General features: G+C 51.6%; 1 protein-coding gene across 1 annotated transcript; it reads left to right on the plus strand.

The window, feature by feature from the left end:
* Positions 1 to 282: 282 nt before the first annotated feature.
* LOC144740886 (voltage-dependent calcium channel gamma-3 subunit-like) lies at positions 283 to 16,707 on the plus strand. Its single transcript, XM_078623588.1, has 3 exons — positions 283 to 515; positions 14,915 to 15,001; positions 15,995 to 16,707. Exons 1-3 carry the CDS (start codon positions 293 to 295, stop codon positions 16,705 to 16,707), a joined length of 1,023 nt encoding a protein of 340 aa, XP_078479714.1. The 5' UTR covers positions 283 to 292.
* Positions 16,708 to 21,576: the final 4,869 nt, after the last annotated feature.

Here is a 21,576-nt window from a genome sequence, read left to right on the forward strand (position 1 = left end):
CTCGTGTGCAGGGGCAGCGAGCTCGCGAGCCACGTGGTGGTGGTGGCGGCGGCGAGGGCAGCAGTGGGCAGCTGTGGGCAGGACAGCGCGACCGCGTCGCAGTGCAAGCGCGGCCGTGGTGAAAAGGGCAGCGCGGCCGTGTGAAGGTCGTGGGGGGGGGGTTGGGGAGGTGGGGCGGGGGAGGGGGAGGGGAGGGGGCCAAGTTGTGGGGGGGGGGGGCAGCAACAGCGGCGACCCGGCGAGGTGCACAGGGCAGCAGAAGCAGCGTCGTCGTCGGCAGTGGGAATGCATCATGGGCAGCGTGGGCCCGTGCGAGCGAGGCGTGCGCGGGACACTCACCACCGTGGGGGCCTTTACGGCCTTCAGCCTCATGACCATCGCCGTGGGCACGGACTACTGGCTGTACGCGCGGGGCACCTGCCGATCGCGACCCCACGACGACAACGAAACGGCGGCGCGCAGGGCCGAGGAGGTGCGCACCCACTCGGGGCTGTGGAGGACCTGCTGCCTGGAGGGTGAGGAGACGAGTGAGAGAGGGAGGTGGTGGTGGTGGTGATGGTGGTGAGGGTAGAGGTGTGAGAATGGGATGCTGCCTGGAGGGTGAGGAGACGAGTGAGAGAGGGAGGTGGTGGTGATGGTGGTGGTGAGGGTAGAGGTGTGTGAGAGGATGGGATGCTGCCTGGAGGGTGAGGAGACGAGTGAGAGAGGGAGGTGGTGGTGATGGTGGTGATGGTGGTGGTGGTGAGGGTAGAGGTGTGTGAGAGGATGGGATGCTGCCTGGAGGGTGAGGAGACGAGTGAGCGGGAGGTAGTGGTGGAGGTGGTGATGGTGGTGGTGGTGATGGTGGTGAGAGTAGAGGTGTGTGAGAGGAGGGGATGCTGCCTGGAGGGTGAGGAGACGAGTGAGAGAGACAGGGAGCTTGGGGTGATGGTGGTTGTGATGGTGGGTGAGCGATTGTGGGTGAGGGTAGAGGTGAGGGTGAGGGAATGTGTGTGTGAGGTGGGGGTGTGGAGGACCTGAATGGTGAGAGGTTGGGATGGCTGAGGGTGAGGAATGTGTGTGTATGTGAGGTGAGTGAATGTGTGTATGTGTTTGTGTGGTGAGGTAATGTGTGTGTGAGGTGAGTGAATGTGTGTGTGAGGTAAAGGAATGTGTGTGTGTGTGAGGTAATGTGTGTGTGTGTGAGGTGAGGGAATGTGTGTGTGTGTGTGAGGTGAGGGAATGTGTGTGAGAGGTGAGGGAATGTGTGTGTGTGAGGTAATGTGTGTGTGTGTGAGGTGAGGGAGTGTGTGTGTGAGGTGATGTGTGTGTGAGGTGAGGTAATGTGTGTGTGTGTGAGGTGAGGGAGTGTGTGTGTGAGGTGATGTGTGTGTGAGGTGAGGGAGTGTGTGTGTGTGTGTGTGAGGTGAGGGAGTGTGTGTGTGTGTGTGAGGTGAGGGAGTGTGTGTGTGTGAGGTGAGTGAATGTGTGTGTGTGTGTGAGGTGAGGGAGTGTGTGTGTGTGAGGTAATGTGTGTGTGTGAGAGGTGAGGGAATGTGTGTGTGAGGTGAGGGAATGTGTGTGAGAGGTGAGGGAATGTGTGTGTGTGAGGTAATGTGTGTGTGTGTGAGGTGATGTGTGTGTGTGAGGTAATGTGTGTGTGTGTGAGGTAATGTGTGTGTGTGTGAGGTGAGGGAATGTGTGTGTGTGAGGGAATGTGTGTGTGTGTGAGGTGAGGGAATGTGTGTGTGTGTGAGAGGTGAGGGAATGTGTGTGTGTGAGGTAATGTGTGTGTGTGTGAGGTGAGGGAATGTGTGTGTGTGTGAGGTAATGTGTGTGTGAGGTGAGGGAATGTGTGTGTGTGAGGGAATGTGTGTGTGTGTGAGGTGAGGGAATGTGTGTGTGTGTGTGAGGTGAGGGAATGTGTGTGAGAGGTGAGGGAATGTGTGTGTGTGAGGTAATGTGTGTGTGTGTGAGGTGAGGGAATGTGTGTGTGTGTGAGGTAATGTGTGTGTGAGGTGAGGGAATGTGTGTGTGTGAGGGAATGTGTGTGTGTGTGAGGTGAGGGAGTGTGTGTGAGGTAAAGGAATGTGTGTGTGTGTGAAGTAATGTGTGTGTGTGTGAGGTGAGGGAGGGTGTGTGTGTGTGAAGTAATGTGTGTGTGAGGTGAGGGAATGTGTGTGAGGTGAGGTGAGTGAATGTGTGTATATGTGAGGTGAGTGAATGTGTGAGGTGAGGTAATGTGTGTGTGTATGAGGTAATGTGTGTGTGTGAGGTGAGGGAATGTGTGTGTGTGTGTGAGGTGAGGGAATGTGTGTGTGTGGGTGAGGTGAGGGAATGTGTGTGTGTGAGGTGAGTGAATGTGTGTGTGAGGGAATGAGTGTGTGTGAGGTGAGGTAATGTGTGTATGTGTGAGGTAGTGTGTGTATGTGAGGTGAGGTAATGTGTGAGGGTGGAGGTGAGGGAATGTGTGTGTGAGGTGAGTGTGTGTGTGTGAGGGGAGTGTGTGTGTGAGGTGAGTGTGTGTGTGAGGGGAGTGTGTGTGTGTGTGTGTGAGGTGAGGTAATGTGTGAGGGTGGAGGTGAGGGAATGTGTGTGTGTGAGGAGAGTGTGTGTGTGAGGTGAGGTAATGTGTGTGTGTGAGGTGAGTGTGTGTGTGTGTGAGGGGAGTGTGTGTGTGAGGTGAGTGTGTGTGTGTGAGGTGAGTGTGTGTGTGTGTGAGGTAATGTGTGTATGTGTGAGGTAGTGTGTGTATGTGAGGTGAGGGAATGTGTGAGGGTGGAGGTGAGGGAATGTGTGTGTGTGTGAGGTGAGTGTGTGTGTGTGAGGGGAGTGTGTGTGTGAGGTGAGTGTGTGTGTGTGAGGGGAGTGTGTGTGTGTGTGTGTGAGGTGAGTGTGTGTGTGTGTGAGGTGAGGTAATGTGTGTGTGTGAGGGGAGTGTGTGTGTGTGTGTGAGGTGAGGGAATGTGTGAGGGTGGAGGTGAGGGAATGTGTGTGTGTGAGGTGAGTGTGTGTGTGTGAGGGGAGTGTGTGTGTGTGAGGGGAGTGTGTGTGTGTGTGAGGTGAGTGTGTGTGTGTGAGGGGAGTGTGTGTGTGTGTGAGGTGAGGTAATGGGTGTGTGTGAGGTGAGTGTGTGTGAGGTGAGGTAATGTGTGTGTGTGAGGGGAGTGTGTGTGTGTGAGGGGAGTGTGTGTGTGTGAGGGGAGTGTGTGTGTGTGAGGGGAGTGTGTGTGTGAGGGGAGTGTGTGTGTGTGAGGGGAGTGTGTGTGTGAGGGGAGTGTGTGTGTGAGGTGAGTGTGTGTGTGTGAGGGGAGTGTGTGTGTGTGTGAGGTGAGGTAATGTGTGTGTGTGAGGGGAGTGTGTGTATGTGAGGTGAGGGAATGTGTGAGGGTGGAGGTGAGGGAATGTGTGTGTGTGTGTGAGGTGAGTGTGTGTGTGTGAGGGGAGTGTGTGTGTGAGGGGAGTGTGTGTGTGAGGTGAGGGAATGTGTGAGGGTGGAGGTGAGGGAATGTGTGTGTGTGAGGTGAGTGTGTGTGTGTGAGGGGAGTGTGTGTGTGAGGTGAGTGTGTGTGTGTGAGGGGAGTGTGTGTGTGAGGTGAGGTAATGTGTGTGTGTGAGGTGAGTGTGTGTGTGTGAGGTGAGTGTGTGTGTGTGTGAGGTGAGGTAATGTGTGTGTGTGAGGTGAGTGTGTGTGTGTGAGGTGAGTGTGTGTGTGCGTGAGGTGAGGTAATGTGTGTGTGTGAGGTGAGCGTGGGAGGCGGTGGGGAATTGGATTGTGCGTCTGACGCTGATGCCCACCGACAGCCAAAATCAGTGACGAATATCTGAACCGGTCCTGAACCTCCCCGAGGTCGATTAGGCATTAAATGAGTACCTGGTGTGGTGTGTAAACATCAAGGCTGGGGAGACAAACGCGGCCGGGCGTTGTGCTGGCCACCCACCCCCTCGTGCGCCGTTCCGGCCTTCATAGGTGCTCGCTAACAGCACTTGCCCCAGCAGTCTGGTGAAGGCTATACGGGAGGTCTTTGCCTTTGTGTGTGTGTGTGGCTGACTTATTATGGGCGTGTTTGTGTGTCGGCACGTTAAGAATATATATTTCATGAATATTAAAATGTGAATGATTCACCGTGACACCACTGGCCGTGTCGACACCTGAGCGATAGAACAGTCGATCCTTGCGTGGACGCCTCTGGGACCAGTTGCTCGGACCAGTTGCTCGGACCAGTTGCTCGGACCAGTTGCTCGGACCAGTTGCTCGGACCAGTTGCTCGGACCAGTTGCTCGGACCAGTTGCTCGGACCAGTTGCTCGCTCGACGATTTGTAGCCACGCGTTTGAAGACCACGTGACGCATTAGCGAAGAACACAAAACAATAACTAACGCTCTAATTCTAGATTTGAAGCTTTCGTGACTGCAAGGATTCATACTCTTAGTTCTTTCGGTAAAGTCACGTAGGTAAAAAAATGAAATTAAAATTAATGAAAAAATAAAAACAATAAAATCACGACGTTTCGGAGGCAGCACAAGTCTCCGTCATCAGGTGGGACACGAGTGGGCGGGGCTAATTAGAAAGGGGGCGGGGGCTATGCAGTGGAGGGCGTGGTCATGCGTTTTAACCACGCCCACCCGTGTTGCCCTTTAACAGGATAAAATGAATCTGCCACAGAATTAATGATAAATGTTGATAATGTTTTAGGCCCATATATGGAGTTATTGGGCGTGGCTTTGCCCATATAAGGAATACTGGAACGGGAATCGACGTTTTTTTAACGATTCCATAATACTCGGATAATCGGGAATCGATCCATTACATTTTCCCGTGTCTCTGTGTTCAAGGATGGATCAAGCTGTGACATTTTTAATGCGCATTTTTTACTCGCTAAAGAAATTCCTGTCACGTGATTTCTGGATATCAAGAGACGATTTGTCGATCGGATCGAAAAAGACCCCCACTCCCATATTAGGCCGCCCCTTAATTTATTTTTCGATTTGAAGCTTTCGTGACTGCAGGGATTCATCTTCTTGGTTCTTTCGGTAAAGTCACGTAGAAAGGGAAATAATAAAAGAATAAAAATAAAACATAATATTAAAAAAATTCTCACGACGTTTCGGCCACAACGCAAGCGGCCCTCCTCATGTGTTTTTTTCACGTGACTTTACCGAAAGAACCAAGAATGTGAAACATAATTGATCATTAATTCTGTGGCGGCGTATTCATTGATTACTGATAGCTCAGGTTTCCTCCTCGTGTAGCAAGAACACCCCACCCCCGGGACTGTGTGAGGCTTTGCTGAATAAATAATTGATCTCGATTTTCAATCAATGATAAATTACGCGTTTTTTTTTACGGATTATAAGACGCTCCGAAAATGAAGACGCACCCCCAAATTTGTGTCCGGTGTCAATAAAGCTAATGGCAATTTTTTTCTTTATATATAAACTTTAAAACTATTTTTATTTTACCAGATAAGGTCCAATAAAGTGTTTCAAATCCGGTCTCGCACACAAGCACGGACACCTAGCGAATTATAAAACGCACCCCCCTCCGCCCTAACATTTTGCTTGAAAATAAATGCAGCTGCGTCTAATAATCCGGATAGTTAGCAGCATTGCTAGAAATACAACTCAACACATTCATCAACAAGACTGTGTAGCCTTATACTGGTAGGAACCTCCTGGTTACACCAGCCCACAGGGGATTATTGTGTCCGTCCGTCCGCCGTGCATCCAAAAATGGGAGGGGTGGGGCTGGGTGGGGAGGGGAGGGTGGGGAGGGGCTGGGTGGGGAGGGTGGGGCTGGGTGGGGGGTGGGAGGGGTGGGGCTGGGTGGGGAGGGGCTGGTCACCCCGTGGTGCCCTTATAAAACTCAACGTTTAACCTACTCACGCCGGCTTGTGCCCGCCCTCACAGTCGGCCATATTTGCGGAATACACCACGCCGCCGTTGACCCTGGCCATTGACCGAGCAACCCGACGTTCCTACCCGCTCCCTCCGCAGGAATGTGTTAAAGAAATACGAAATAGACGACGTTTTAGACAGTGGCCCATCTTCACAGTCTAAGCACGCGCTAATAACTCGCTGGCAGTCACGCTATTGGGTGCCGAGCACGGATTGTTTTGCCCAATCAGGTGTTTGTGGAGACTTTGGTTCCGTCCATGCCCATATATGGCTCAGACTCGACCACTTGCAGTCATCCCCCGCCTCTTCCCCTCCAGCCAGCGCCCCCCCCACCCCCATCGCGAATGCAGTAATGGGCTCTCCCAGGCTGCCGAATGTTATAGCTATGACATAACGATTAATCGATTACTATGGGGTCTTCTAGCTCAGACATCGAATTGTGATGGATAAAACATCGATTGTCTTTTTTCCCCTCTCTCTATTCATTAATAGTCGTATGTAATGGGCTCACATCACCTCTGTAACCGCTGGAGGCCGCTACATTCACCGCAATGTAAAACAATAATAATAATAATCAGTTGTTGATTCAAATCGGAACCCTACATCAGGTGGAGAGTGCAGGGTGTGAGAGGGGTGAGCTTCTGGTAAAACATTTTTTTTTTAACATATCGGATTTTTGAATCGTGTCCATTCTGTACTCGCGTTAAAATGTCTTCGTGCTAACGGTAGTGACGTCACCCCGTGACACCACGTGACACAATTTCGCGGGGGGGGGGGGACGCTGAAGGGACGAACTTTATTGTGACGTCATCACCGGATGTCGTTTCAATCCGAAATATAAAAAAGGGGGGAGGGACCACACACCAGATCCATCCGAAATGTTCGTAACCTGCACTCTGATTCTAGATGTGAAGCTTTCGTTACTGCAAGGATTCATACTCTTAGTTCTTTGGGTAAAGTCACGTAGGTAAAAAATGAAATTAAAATTAATAAAAAATACATTTTATTTTTATTAATTTCACGTAGGTAAAAAATGAAATTAAAATTAATAAAAATACATTTTATTTTTTATTAATTTTAATTGTATTTTTTACCTACGTGACTTTACCCAAAAAACTAAGAGTATGCACTCTGATTGTCGGATTCATAATAATCTTCAACTATTCCACCTCCAACCGAATTCAGTCAGCAAGCCACGTGGAGGCGGCGGCGACGATTCAGAATCGCAGTTCTCTGCGAGCTGCCCAGGAAGGAACCCCTACGACTTGGCCATGTCGCTCTCGAACGCAGTGCGCGCTCAAATCTGACCGGGTGGAACGTCCTTGTCGCGATGTTGGATGACGGACGAGCGAAGTGGAGCGGGGTGGGTAGAGGGGGGGGGGCGATATTATAGCATGGCATCGTCAAGTGAGAAGGGTAGGGGGGGGGAGAAGACCCCCACCACCACCACCACCACCACATCGCCCCCATACTTACCCTACTAATTCCTTACATCCCCAGCCCGCCGCGACAGCCCGTTAATGTCTACGGGCAGATAAGATGAGTGACACGGTAATGTAAATCTCGCAGGCCGACCGGCAGGCAGGCAGGCAGGCGGACGGACGTTGAAACGAATGGGCGCGCGTGTGGCAGAAGCACGGTGGGTGGAAGTCGGCGGGTGACGGCGATTCGCTCTCGTTTGGAGATCGTCGGCAACGAGGGGAGGGCAGAGTGACGGTGTTGAATGGGGGTCTTCGTTCGCATCGGGGATCATCAGCGAGCCTGCCGAGAGGAGCCCCCCCCCCCCCGCCACAGAGTAGACCCAGGCAATCGAATACCTACAGTCTATGAACGGTAGACACAGGCTGTAAAGAACACATTCCTGCGGAGGGAGCTGGTAGGAACGTTGGGTTGCTCGGTCAATGGCCAGGCTCAACGGTGGTGTGGTGTATTCCGCAAATATGCCCGACTGTGAGGGCGGGCACAAGCCGGCGTGAGTAGGTTAAACGTTGAGTTTTATAAGGGCACCACGGGGTGACCAGTCCCTCCCCACCCAGCCCCACCCCTCCCATCCCCCACCCAGCCCCACCCTCCCCACCCAGCCCCTCCCCACCCTCCCCTTACCACCCAGCCCCTCCCTCCTCACCCAGCCCCTCCCCTCCTTACCCAGCCCCTCCCTCCCCACCCAGCCCCTCCCTGCACGACGGACGGACACAATAATTCCCTGTGGGCTGGTGGAACCAGTATATTCCTACCAGTATAACACGCCCTGGGGTATCCATACAGTCTAGAAAGGGTGCAGTTCACAGAGGGTACGATGTTCATAAAGGGCACATGCGGTCTACAAAGAGTCTAGAACACTGTCGTCTCCGGAGTGCCTCCAGTCTATATAATAATACAGCCTTTAAAGACAAACATGCGCTCTATATAGAGTGCATGCGGTCTATATAGGACACACTTAGTCAATACGCGGTACGTGTGCATGTTGAATTTCTTGACGTATAGCGAACCGTGCTAATCGGAAGCACACTTAGTCTATAAGCGGTACATACAGTCTTCGATACTGTAGCTCACGCTAAGCTGTCAGTGTAATACTCGGCAGTAGCTGCATCGGCCGAGAAGATTCATCCATTTGGCAATTTACACAGAAAGCCAAAAACGCCGGGAATATTAAATCACTCTCCGCTCAAAGGCTGACAAGTCCTCAAGGTCAGCCACACGACCTTGAAACCTTGCCCACAAAGTAATAATCATGATTTAATTGTAATATCTATTCGTGGCAACTTGCCCAACTGCTGCGTACAAACCGCATGTTGCGTCGCAGTGGAGAAGATATTTCCGCAATTTTGTTCCGTGTTATATTCTGTTTACGGTAAATAAAAACAACAAACAACGGACGCACGCTCGGGCATCAATAGAACAACAACTTTGACCTTGGCCGGTCGTCCTGTTGGCAGAAACGTGGGCTTGTTGTTGACGCTGTTGTTGTTGTTGTCGTTGTTGTGTAAGCGCGGGAACAACACAAAGAGAGTCCCTGGCCTCATTACAGCGGTGATCGCGCGCGAGAATTTGTCTGACCCATGATCGCCGGCCCGTTGCGGGCACTGCTTCGCGACCGTTATTGATGAAAAGATTCGTATGCGACTCTTGAATACCGAATTCGAAAACAAAAAATTGTCTCTTCTTGTTTCAAAATCGGAATATTTATTTACGTTCGAGGGAATCCGGTGAGCTCCACGGCTCCTTTTTTTGTTCACAGATGTCCGGTCAGGGCGGGTCATTGTTTGGTTGTCGCCCTCTGTCCATGATCAAACAAAAAGACAAAGATCCCCCGTGTAGCCTTGATAGACTGTTGGGGCAAGTGCTGTTAGAGATCACCGATGAAGGCACACGAGGGGGTGGGTGGCCAGCACCATGCCCGGCCGCCTTTGTCTCCCTAGTGGCGATGTTTACACACCGCACCGGGTACTCATTTGAGGCTGAGTCGTCCTAGGGGAGGCCCGGGACCGGTTCAGATAATCGTCACTGGTGTTGGCCGTGAGCGGGAATCGAAGCCGGGTCGCCGGGTTCATAGCGCAGTGTAGCGCTAACCGCTACACTACCACTCCCCACACACACACACAGACACACGCACTCACACACACGCATGCACACAAAGTTAAAAGGACAAAGATCCCCCGTATAGCCTCAACAGACTGTAGGGGCAAGTGCTGTTAGCGAGCACATATGAAGGCCGGGAGGAGGTTGCACGCACACACTCACACACTCACACACACACTCACACACGCACTCACACTCACACACTCACACACACACTCACACACTCACACACGCACTCACACACTCACACACACGCTCACACACTCACACACTCACTCACGCACACACTCACTCACACACTCACACACACACTCACTCACACGCACACTCACTCACTCACACTCTCACACACACACACACGCACTCACTGACACACACTCACACACACGCACTCACACACTCACTCACACACTCACTCACACGCACACTCACACACTCACTCACACTCTCACACACACACTCACACACGCACTCACTAACACACACTCACACACACGCACTCACACACTCACTCACACACTCATTCACACACACTCACTCACGCACGCACTCACACACTCACACACGCACTCACGCACTCACACACCCACACACACTCACACACACGCGCAATGCGTGGTTCTGCATGTCGGCCCTCCGTCACGCGACCCGCGCGCCTGTCCCCGTGCCGGCGAGGCCGCTTTGTGTGCCTCGCGGATGCGGTCTGGACCGGTTCTGGGATCCCGCGGGGATCGAGAGATGGGCGGTGGGTGGGGGAGGGGAGGGGGGCCGTGGTGTGGAAGAGGGATGGAGGAGGGGGTGGTGGTGGTGGTGGTGGGGGCGCGAGTGTGGAGATGGGGGGGGGTGTTGGTGAAGGTTAAAGGTCGGGAGGAGGTTGCAGTTTTAGGGTTATGTAATTTGTTTCGGCGATGCACAATATCTCCCCACAACCCCCACCCACCCCCTCCAAACACCCCACCACCCCTACCCCCCTACCATAAGGACGACCTCTACCCCAAATGCTCTTCACTCTCAGTACGAATATAACATATTTTTTCGGCGACGTTTCAGAGAATGGCCCTGCTTCATGGGCCAAACACTCGGCCACCGAGAGAAAGACCTATGGCCCATGAAGAAGGGCCACTGCCCGAAACGTCGCCTATTACACACGTTATATTTATATCCTCTTTTATAGGGCAGTGTCATTGACGAGTTGCCTTGAGTTTCGATTTAAAGCTTTCGTGACTGCAGGGATTCATCTTCTTGGTTCTTTCGGTAAAGTCACGTAGAAGGGAAATAATAAAATAATACAAATAAAACATAATAAAATACAATTCTCACGACGTTTCGGCCACAACGCAAGCAGGTCTGTCGGAAAGACAGCGTCTGAAGAACAGGTCTGTCGGAAAGACAGTGTCATTCAGACACTGTCTTTCCGACATACTTGTTCTTCACCTGAGGACGGCTGCTTGCGTTGTGGCCGAAACGTCGTGAGAATTATTTTATTATGTTTTATTTTTATTATTTTATTATTTCCCTTCTACGTGACTTTACCGAAAGAACCAAGAAGATGAGTTGTCTTGAGTTTCTGTTATGTAGGATAAGCTCGGTGTGAAGCAGGCTTCTCTTAAAACAATATCAGTATCGCCTTGATGATGATGAAAGCCTAATTTAAGCCTTACTTAATCTCAAGCCTGATTTCTATTCCACGTAAATATTTGGCCAATCCCCCCACCCCTTCCCCCTCCCCCCCATGTTCACCACAAGTACGTGTGGTTGATGCAGACATGATTCTTTGCAAAAAGTTTGAGTTTGGTCTTTTTAACATCTTAGCACCTCCTGTTCTATTGCCATAAAGGGTAAAACGCCTATTCTTAAAGGCTCAGCAAACTTGGAGGGGTTACGGAAAGTGCTGCGGGGTTTATCTTCTTGGTTCTTTCGGTAAAGTCACGTAGAATGGAAATAATAAAATAATAAAAATTAAACATAATAAAATACAATTCTCACGACGTTTTGGCCACATCGCAAGCAGCCGTCCTCAGGTGAAGACCAGGTCTGTCGGGGAGACAGCGTCTGAATGTCTTCCCGACAGACCTGGTCTTCACCTGAGGACGACTGCTTGCGTTGTGGCCGAAACGTCGTGAGAATAATTTTATTATGTTTTATTTTTATTATTTTTATTATTTCCATTCTACGTGACTTTACCGAAAGAACCAAGAAGATGAATCCCTGCAGTCACGAAAGCTTTAAATCGAAATTTGCTGCGGGGTTTGTTGGACTCGGGACGGGACCGGTTGGGGCGGTGCGGGTTACCGAGACGGGTAAGTGGCAACCCGAGATCCGAGGGGGCCGGGGGGGGGCAAGAGCTAAGACATTGTGGTTCTTTAATTGTGTGGTATAGCCCCCGGCCCCCAGCCCAAATCAATAAAACTGGTCCCCAAGCCCCCACCCCCTCCCTCCTTCCGCAGCCCCCACCGCATTTGGCTAAGGCAGCAGTAGACGCCTCCGATGAGCGCGGTGTGATCGAGGCATTTCATTCGTGTTGCGCATTCTCGTGCTTCGTGACTGCAACGTCGGCGCTGTCGTTGCCCGCGAACATTTGACATTTCTCCTGCACGGTGTCCATGCCGCAGCCATCCCACCGCCGCCCCCCCTCCCCCACCTCCCCTGGAAGGCTTTGACGTGACTTCAGGGTGGCACGGACCACACGAGCTGAGAACCGCTGACTTACGAAGGCCCTATGCAGCGACTGACTGTAAGATCGGCCCTTCAAGGACGTGCCCATTGTTGTCGGAAGAGTTGAGGCCGGGTGAAGGTCGCAACGGCGACACTGCAAACGAGCGCATTCTGGAGGTCAAGTTGTGGACTTTTGAAAGCCGCCTGTGAACGATCGTGCAGAAGGAAGGAAGCGGTGGCGAGGCGTGATGGCATCAATGACATTGACCCTAACGAGCCTCATGACTTCAAATTAGAATGTTTAAAACCCCTTTGGTGCCGTTTCTCTGCGCTGGGCGAGAGGGGTCCCACCCTGGCGAGATGTTAACTATCTCGCCTGGTATACAGGAGGTCGTGGGTTGGATCTCGACCCAGACGCCTGCTGCTGTACATTTGGAGTTTGCGTGTTCTCCGGGTCCTCCGGGTTTTCCCCTCCACATTTCGAATCAACGTTACGCGTTTTAGAGTATTTGCCTGCTAGAAATTGCCACACGATAAGCCACTTCGTTGAGCTATCATTTGTGATAGCCAGCTATCTTTTTGGTTCTTTCGGTAAAGTCACGTAGAATGGAAATAATAAAATAATAAAAATCAAACATAAAAATACAATTCTCACGACGTTTCGGCCACAACGCAAGCAGACCTGTTCTTCACCTGAGGACGGCTGCTTGCGTTGTGGCCGAAACGTCGTGAGAATTATTTTATCATGTTTTGTTTTTATTATTTTATTATTTCCATTCTACGTGACTTTACCGAAAGAACCAAGAAGATGAATCCCTGCAGTCACGAAAGCTTTAAGTCGAAATATAGCCAGCTATCTTCTAAAGAAATTGTCAATATAGCTCAGTGGGCCTTACCTGGTAAAATACATTTTAAAAAGTCGTTTAAATTGTAACAGTTGGTGACGTCACCCTCTCGAGGACCCAAATGTCGCATGCGAATTCGCTCCCATCAGAAGCCAACGGCGCGAGGCGCTGTCCCGGGTGCTGACCAGCACTCGCGGGCGGCGATGCCAAATGTGGACACGCGGACGGCGTGATTGGTTTTTTGTTTTTCTAGGTAAATGCCCCACTGAGCTGTGGAGGTTTTATTTTTTCAGAAGCGACTTGGCTATCACGCAAATGACAGCTCAACGAAGTGGCTGACCATCGTGTGGAAATATATATATTAGCCGAATACTCTAAACGCGTGGTGTTTATTCTGCATGTGGAGGGCAAAACGGGAATAACCGGGAAAAAATCCACGCGGTCACGGGGAATACATGCCAACTGCGGGCTCTATGACTGGCAGTAGATGATGATGATAACGATCTAGAGAGTAATAGATAACGCAGCATAATTACTGCGGATATAAGTCGCAAAATATACGCCAACGATGTTCCTGACATCTTCTCTTCCTGATCCTTATCGTACGTTGTATATATTTATAGAGCGCCTTCACTCAAGGCGTTTAACATCGGTTACAAATTCTAGATTTGAAGCTTTCGTGACTGCAAGGATTCATGTTCTTAGGTTTTTTCGGTAAAGTCACGTAGGTACAATTTTTTTTATTAAAATTAATAAAAGTATTAATTTACTTGAAACAGCAATCGTGCTGCGACTGTTCCACCTGAAGACGGAAGCTTGTGTTGCCTGCGAAACGTCGTGATTTTTTATTTTATTTTACTTTTACTAATTTAAATTTTTTACCTACGTGACTTTACCGAAAAAAATCTAAGAATATCGGTTACAAATACAACAAACAAAAAACGGCGATCGGGCTTTTGCCACTGCGCAGCTCCCAGACGTTGGGACGCGTTGCCATTGTCAATAAGCCACAAATCGGATTCGTGAGAGCGACTGAAGCGTCGTCTTGTACAACTCATCTCTTTAAATTGGTCTTTACCCCCCCCCCCCTGCCTGGTTCTGGTCGTGTACCCTGCAGTTTCTCTTTATTTGCTGCGCTCCATCGCGTTGCGATTTACGGACGAAATGCGCCACTTTTATAAATGTAAATGACAACAATAGTGATTGTTTTAAAAATAAATAAGCAGAGAGCATGCACCTCCTTCACATTATCTGTCCCTTGCACGTAAATAATGCGACACATTCGTACATTTTCTATGTAAAATAATAAAAATGTATTCTTGTATTGGCATATGAAGGAGATACAGCTTGTTTAGAGAGTAATAGTCTACGAGTCCACGTGTGTTTGTTGTTGTGTTACTTTATTGACATTCTTTGGCTATGAAGACGGGTGATTACCAGAAACATCGTCCACTTTATATACTGTACAGTATATTATTTTAGGCAGCGTTATTGATGAATGTGTTTATTTTAGTACTTGAATAACTTTAACAATGATGATAACTCGTATCGTATCGATGATGATGCTGACTTTGACGACTTGGATGATGATGACGTGTTTGATGAAGATTAATTGGATGCAGATCATGATGATGAATTAGATGTTGATGATGATTATGACTGGGATGACGAATAGGAAACTCATGATGATAATGATGATTTGGATGGTAAGGATGATGACTTAGATGCAGATAATGATTATGCAGATAATGATAATGACTGTGTTGATGATAATGATGATGATACTACTCATGATGATGACTTGGATGGTAAGGATGATGACTTGGATGCAGATGATGATTATGCAGATAATGATTATGACTGTGATGATGATAATGATGATGATACTACTCATGATGATGGCTTGGATGGCAATGATGATGCTGCTGCTGCTGCTGCTGGCGGTGACGGCTATGCAGGTTCGAACGTGGGCGTGTGCAGGAAGATTGATCACTTCCCGGAGGAGAACGATTACGACAATAAGGACATGGCCGAGTACCTCCTGCGTAAGGCCACACACGCTCGCTCCCGCATGCCACCTGCCCGCCACAGATCCATCATCAGCATCATCAGCATCATCATCATCATCTCGAGCCATGATCAATCCACTGCTGGAAGAGAGCCTTCCCAAAACCGTCGCCATCACTCACCATCCTGTCACGGAATTAAATCCACCCAGCACCGGCGCACGAGCCAATGCTATCGATCCATATCCTCGGCGGAGGTGCTCGCAGGATGTGTTCCAAAGCCTGGCAGCCCCTCCCATCGCTATTCTTGAACAGGAGCCATCATTCATTCTCTCCACGATGCGTCGTGCCTCCCCAAAGCGCACTTACCTTGTTTTATTTCCCCTTCCCTCCACGTTGAGAATGATGTTTACATTTGCCAAATTTGAAATTTGCTCACGAACGAATTATTTTATCGATTGGAATAACCAATAACATCGTCCTCCGACTCACGGACGAATGCCCACTTGCGGGCCGACGCTGCGTGACCCTGGGCCGCACAGGGACAGCTGCCATCAGGAGATCCCCTCAGCTAAAAAAGAGAAAAGCAGAAAGCTACAGCTGGGCATCGGAATGGTTGGGACGGGGTGTGACGTCAGGCACTTTGGGACGCTGGGCTATTTAAACCGAGCGGCACTGCACACGCGAGTCCCCCATTCCTGAGCCCATATGTTCCGTCTAACAACAACAACAACCGCCATTCGCCACTAAGTGGCGGTGACATGACCACGGCGTTCGTGCCAGTCTAGGTACATTTTTAGGCCACGCGAAGTGTCGAACGCCCGATGGCAGGAAGTCACGGGACAGACCCAGCAGGTGCCATGGGTCGACTGACTGAGACGACTGGCCGATGCACCACCTGTGCCCCCCCTACTGTGCCAGCTTGCTGTTGTGTTTTAGCCTCCGGGCGCTCCGCTCGTCTGCCGTGAGCGTCGCATCTCACGGGGCACCAACACCACCCGCCGTGTCGCCCCCCACCCCTTCCCTCCCCAGGCATGATGCGTTCCTCGAGCGCCTTCCCCATCCTGAGCGTGACGCTGCTTCTGTGCGGCGGGCTGTGCGTGGCGGGCAGCGAGTTCTACCGCTCGAAGCACAACCTCATCCTGGGCGCGGGCATCTCGTTCGTGGCGGCGGGTCTCGCCAACATCATCGGCATCATCGTCTACATCTCGAGCAACTCGGGCGACCCGGGCAAGGGCGACCCCAAGAAGAGCAGCTACTCGTACGGCTGGTCCTTCTACTTCGGCGCCCTCTCCTTCATCGTCGCCGAGACCATCGGCGTGCTCATCGTGCACACCTACGTGGACACCCTCCGCCAGGCGCGCAGCGCGAGCCGCCCGGCCTTCCTCGCCAAGCGCGCCGCCGCCCTGGCCCGCCTGCCCAGCCACCGCTTCCGCCAGCGGCGGCGTTCGTCCGCGTCGAGCGCCGCCTCGGCGCTCGCTCTGCCGCCCTTCGCGGCGCCCAAGTTGCCGGCGGGCATCTCGCTCTACACGCTCACGGGCGACGCGGCGGCGGCGGCGGCGGCGGCGTCGGTCCCGCCGCACGAAACGACCGGGAGCGGCGGCGGCGGCGGCGGCGTCGGAGGCAGCTTCGACTGTGAACGCGACGCGACCGGGGCCGTGTTTGGCTCCGGCAGCTGCTTTCCGCTGGAGCTCAAAGAGTCGCTGTTTGGGACGGCGGGGAATAGGAGGACGACGCCCGTGTGAGACTGGGCGGTGTCTCCGCGTGCGCGCGCGCGCGTGTCCGCGTATTCTCTGCTCGGTCTGCCCATCTGTCTGTTTAATCGACCAAATGTCTGTCCGTTTGTCTGTCCGTCTGTCCGGCTGTCCGTTTACGAGTTTTCTTTTTTTTGTGTCCGACAGTCTGTTCACGCGTCCGCAATCACCGGCCGTCTGTCCAGCTCGCTCACCCGAACGTCTCGTCCCCGTGGGCGTGCGCGCGTGTGTGGGTGTCTCAATGTCGATTGCCTCTTCCGAGCAATCTGTCTCCGTGCCTCTCTCCGGGGGTCTTGTCTGCCACTCGCGGGGTCTGCGTCTCTGCGCGCCTGTCCGAGCCACCGTCCTCCCGTGCTTTAGCCTCTCGGCTGCCCTTGGCCCACGGCTGCTGAGTGAGTGTGCGTGTGTGTGGTCAGCTGTACCCCGGCCCTCCGTTTGCGCTCCACGAGTCTCTCCACTTGTTGCCCTTTGGCGGACGTCAGTGGCTGTCACGTGGCGCCACATCGAAAGCGAAGACCGGAAACAAATGATCCGCTGTGCGATTGGAGCTCAGCGTGACAATGGTTTTGGGAGTGAAGTCATAATAAGGATTACACCCTAGACATACCCCCGTTACCTATCGCCTACCCCTAAACCCTAACCCCCTAGACCTAACACGACCTGTAACCAAATCTGTAACCATGAAAGCTTCCTCTGACCATAACGTCACCCATATCCCTAGTCATAACCCAATCCGTAACCCTACCCCTGACTATATCATTTACACTACGCCAATCCCAAATTGAACTGCCCTCCAAACCTACCCGGTCTCCAACCGGTGATCACTCGCCCTCTGCGCTCGACTTCGCTCCGAGCTCAGTCCTGGCACAGGCCACGTGACCCCCCACCACCATCACCACCGCCACCACCGCCACCACCATCACCACCACAATCACCACCACCGCCACCACCGCCACCACCATCACCACCGCCACCACCGCCACCACAATCACCACAATCACCACCGTCACCACCGCCACCACCGCCACCACCGCCACCACCATCACCACAATCACCACCGCCACCACCGCAACCACCGCCACCACAATCACCACCGTCACCACCGCCACCACCATCACCACAATCACCACCGCCACCACAGCCACCACCGCCACCACAACCACCACCGTCACCACAACCACCACAATCACCACCGCCACCACCGCCACCACCGCCACCACAACCACCACCGTCACCACAACCACCACAATCACCACCGCCACCACCGCCACCACCGCCACCACAACCACCACAACCACCACAACCACCACCGCCGCTACCGCCGCTGCCGCACAGCGGTCAAACTACACAACGTTCCGTACGGCTGACGTCCCTGACTGCCTTGGCTCGGCTCAGCACCTTGGACAGCAACAGGAATGGCCGGGGGACGCGTCAATGTGCGTGGTTGGAGTCAGGGCCGGACTAAGATGTTGTAGGCCCCTGGGCTACAGTGTACTGTGAGGCCCCCAGTAATCTTATCAAAAGGCAAACAAAGTTAAAGAAAAATAAAATGTACCTTTACAAGGCCAACAACAACAACAACAGAATTCAGCATTCACAAGTGAGATAACTTTTCACTTAATCTCTGGAGGCCTTCCAGCTGGCGGAGGCCCCTGGGCTTGCATCCCCTAAAGCCCCCACGCCTTAACCCGGCCCTGGTTGGAGTGCGCGCGCGCGTGTACCTGTGTACGGCTGCCTGTGCAGCGGTGGTGTGGCGGTTTCAGCGCTACGCCGCGCTACCAACCCGTCGGCCCGGGTTTTACGATTCCCGCTCACGGCCAACACCGGTGACGATTACACTGGTCAACAACAAAAAAAACATTTTTTTTCTGGCCTGGACTTTTGCAGCTGTTTTAGACTAATTTCAGGGTGCTGATTCCAAATCTGATCTCAGATTTGCTCTATCACATCTCATTTTATGCTATCGGCATACCCCATTTTCATTGAGTTTACCCGAAATTAACTCTGTCACTTATGATTGCAAGTTGTTGCGAGTCAGTGACTGCTTTAGTGTTAAAATATGGTGCTGTATTTTGAGGATAGTGTGTTTATAATATCATTTTATGTAGATATCCACATTCATTTAATATTTTTCTCCTGCAGTTTTTATTGAAAATGCAATATTTGATATCCCAAAAACCTGATGTAATAGACAAAAACTGATTCCAGATTTGGAATCGGCACTCCAAAATTACATTGAAACCGTTGGAATACCTTTTTGCCAGAAAAAGTGTGTTGACCAGTGTTATCTGAACCGGTCGTGGGCTTCCACTTGGTCGGCTCAGCCTTCAAAAGAGTCCCCGGTGCGGTGTGACGATATTCGCGCTGGTGGTAGAGCGTGGGGCTGGCCACGCATTCCATTCGAGCGACGTCCGGGCCTTAACAGGTGCTCGCTAAGAACACTTTACCCAGCAGTAAACAAAGGGTTATTCGTCTTCTCCATCTGCGTGTGCGTTGCTGTGTACGTGTCTTTGTATCGCTGTGTGTACATGTGAACGTGTACCTCTGCGCGTGTTTGTAAAACATGTGTGTACGTACGTTGTGCACGTACATCTCCGTGCGTGTGTGTACACCCGTGCGCGCGCGTGTGTGTTGACTGTGTGCCTATGTGCTTGTGTACGTGTGCATGTATACCTCTGCGTGCGTGTGTGTGTATCTCTTCCTGTGTGTCTGTGCGCGCGCGCGTGTGTGTGTGTCTGTGACATAGCCATAGGCCGATGCTCTTCGTTTTCCAAGCGCTGTCGAGTCGCGTCAAAAATAAACTCGACTCGCCTCTATCGCCATGTATCAAAACAAAAAAAGCTTCACGATGCGTAGAAATCCGCGGAAGCTCCACAACTCCCCCAACCCCCCCTTCCTCCACTATCACCCTCGCCGCCATAGACGGAACTTCCGCGGATGTCTACCCTGTGACGCGTTTGCACAATGTGCACGTAGGATCCGTGACGTGGTGTTTACAGAATGTGCGGTTATTTATACACTGTGTCTTGTAACCACAGCCATATATCCGTGTCGTTATCAACGGTAGGCCTTCGTTGTCGTCTTTCGGTTTGACTACGATGTGTCTATTACTAAATAATAGCGCGTACTTAACGTGGGCACAGCGCGTCGACCTTTTAGGAGGTGGGTGTCGAGTTAGAGAGTGAGTGAGAGAGAGGAAAACACGATGTCTCGACCACTTAGGAAATGTACCGACTTAAGAAATCTGTATGTCCACCGGGCTTAACGTCGACTTATAGAAAACCGTACGTCGAGTTATAAGTAGACTTAATATGCGTCGAATTATAGCATACGTTGACCTTAATGTACGTCGGCCCTCTCTGAGATACAATGTCGGGCCCAAATGTGCGCCGATTTACCACGTGGACTTGTAGTAGAGTTTTTTGCCGGCTCAGTTATCCATCGATGTCGTGGCGTGCGGTCGGCCGACTTGCACGCGCCGCGTGGCTGACGTGCTCAGCGCCTACGTTTACAGTTTGTGGTTCTGAACGCGGTTCCGTTCGGAAGCAAAGAGGCCGTCTGCTGTTGGCAAGGAACGCCGATTTACAAAAAAAAACAAGGAAAAAACACCTCCTCCCCCCGCACGCAGGTACAGGGGGCTCCTCTACTTGCGAACGAGTTAGATTTGCAGAGGTCTGTTCGTAAGTCGATTTGTTTCGTAGGTCCAACTTTACTCCCGTCGATTCCACGTGTTGAGGAGATGATACGTAGATTGTACAACGTTCTAACAACAACCCGGGACTCCTCGACTTACGAACGAGTTAGGTTCCAGAGGTTCTGTTCGTAAGTCGATTTGTTCCGTAGGTCCAACTTTACTCCCGTCGGTTCCACGTGTTGAGAAGATGGTACGTAGACCGTACAACGTTCTAACAACAAACCGGGACTCCTCGACTTACGAACGAGTTAGATTGCAGAGGTATGTTCGTAAGTCGATTTGTTTCGTAGGTCCAACTTTTCACCCGTCGATTCCACTTGTTGAGGAGATGGTACGTAGACCGTACGACGTTATAACAACAAACCGGGACTCATCGACTTACGAACTAGTTAGGTTCCAGAGGTCTGTTCGTAAGTCGATTTGTTTCGTAAGTCCAACTTTACTCCCGTCGAATCCAAACACGTTCTACGGCGTGTACACTAAATATGGAGAATGGCTTTCAAAGTTGTATTATCTCCCGTAGATGAAGACGCAATTGGTTCTTCACGTTCCGCAGATGTAGATGTCACCACAGCCGTCTATTTCGCGGCGGTTGGACTTACGACTCTCGGTCCGAACAGACAACTTGACATGAGGGACCAGGTCTGTTCGTATCTCTGAAAGTTCGTAAGTCGAGCGTTCGTAAGTAGAGGAGTGACTTATTTAAACGTCGCTCGACTCGCCGCACTGAGGGCGGCGGTCCACACCCGAGCGCTGTCGAGTCGCGTCATAAATAAACTCCCCCCCCCCCCATTCGCCTGTTGTCAAAATAGCTTCACCGCTGTGTGGAAATCCGCGGGAGCTGCCCAAACAATACCCCCCCCCACCTCCCGCCACTTCCATTGCGACCATCGCGATGGAACTTCCTCGGATGTCTACTCGCTGGCGGCTTGCCCAAGTGTAAGCGAAATTATTTGGTGATGTTGCTGCCACCGCTGCTGCGTTGGCAGTGGTGCACAAGCACGGTTAATGGAAAAAGAAAACACTTCAACACGTTCCTTTATCAGGCTGTGGCCTTAAAAGGAAAATACATAAATATCACAGGCGACGTTTCGGGCAGTGGCCCTTCATAGCACGTGCACGAGAAGGGGCATTGCCAGAAACTTCGCCGAATCAATGTTTATTTT

This window comes from Lampetra planeri, unplaced genomic scaffold, assembly GCF_965212315.1.
Source record: "Lampetra planeri unplaced genomic scaffold, kcLamPlan1.2.h2 scaffold_331, whole genome shotgun sequence".
Lineage (NCBI taxonomy): Eukaryota > Metazoa > Chordata > Hyperoartia > Petromyzontiformes > Petromyzontidae > Lampetra > Lampetra planeri.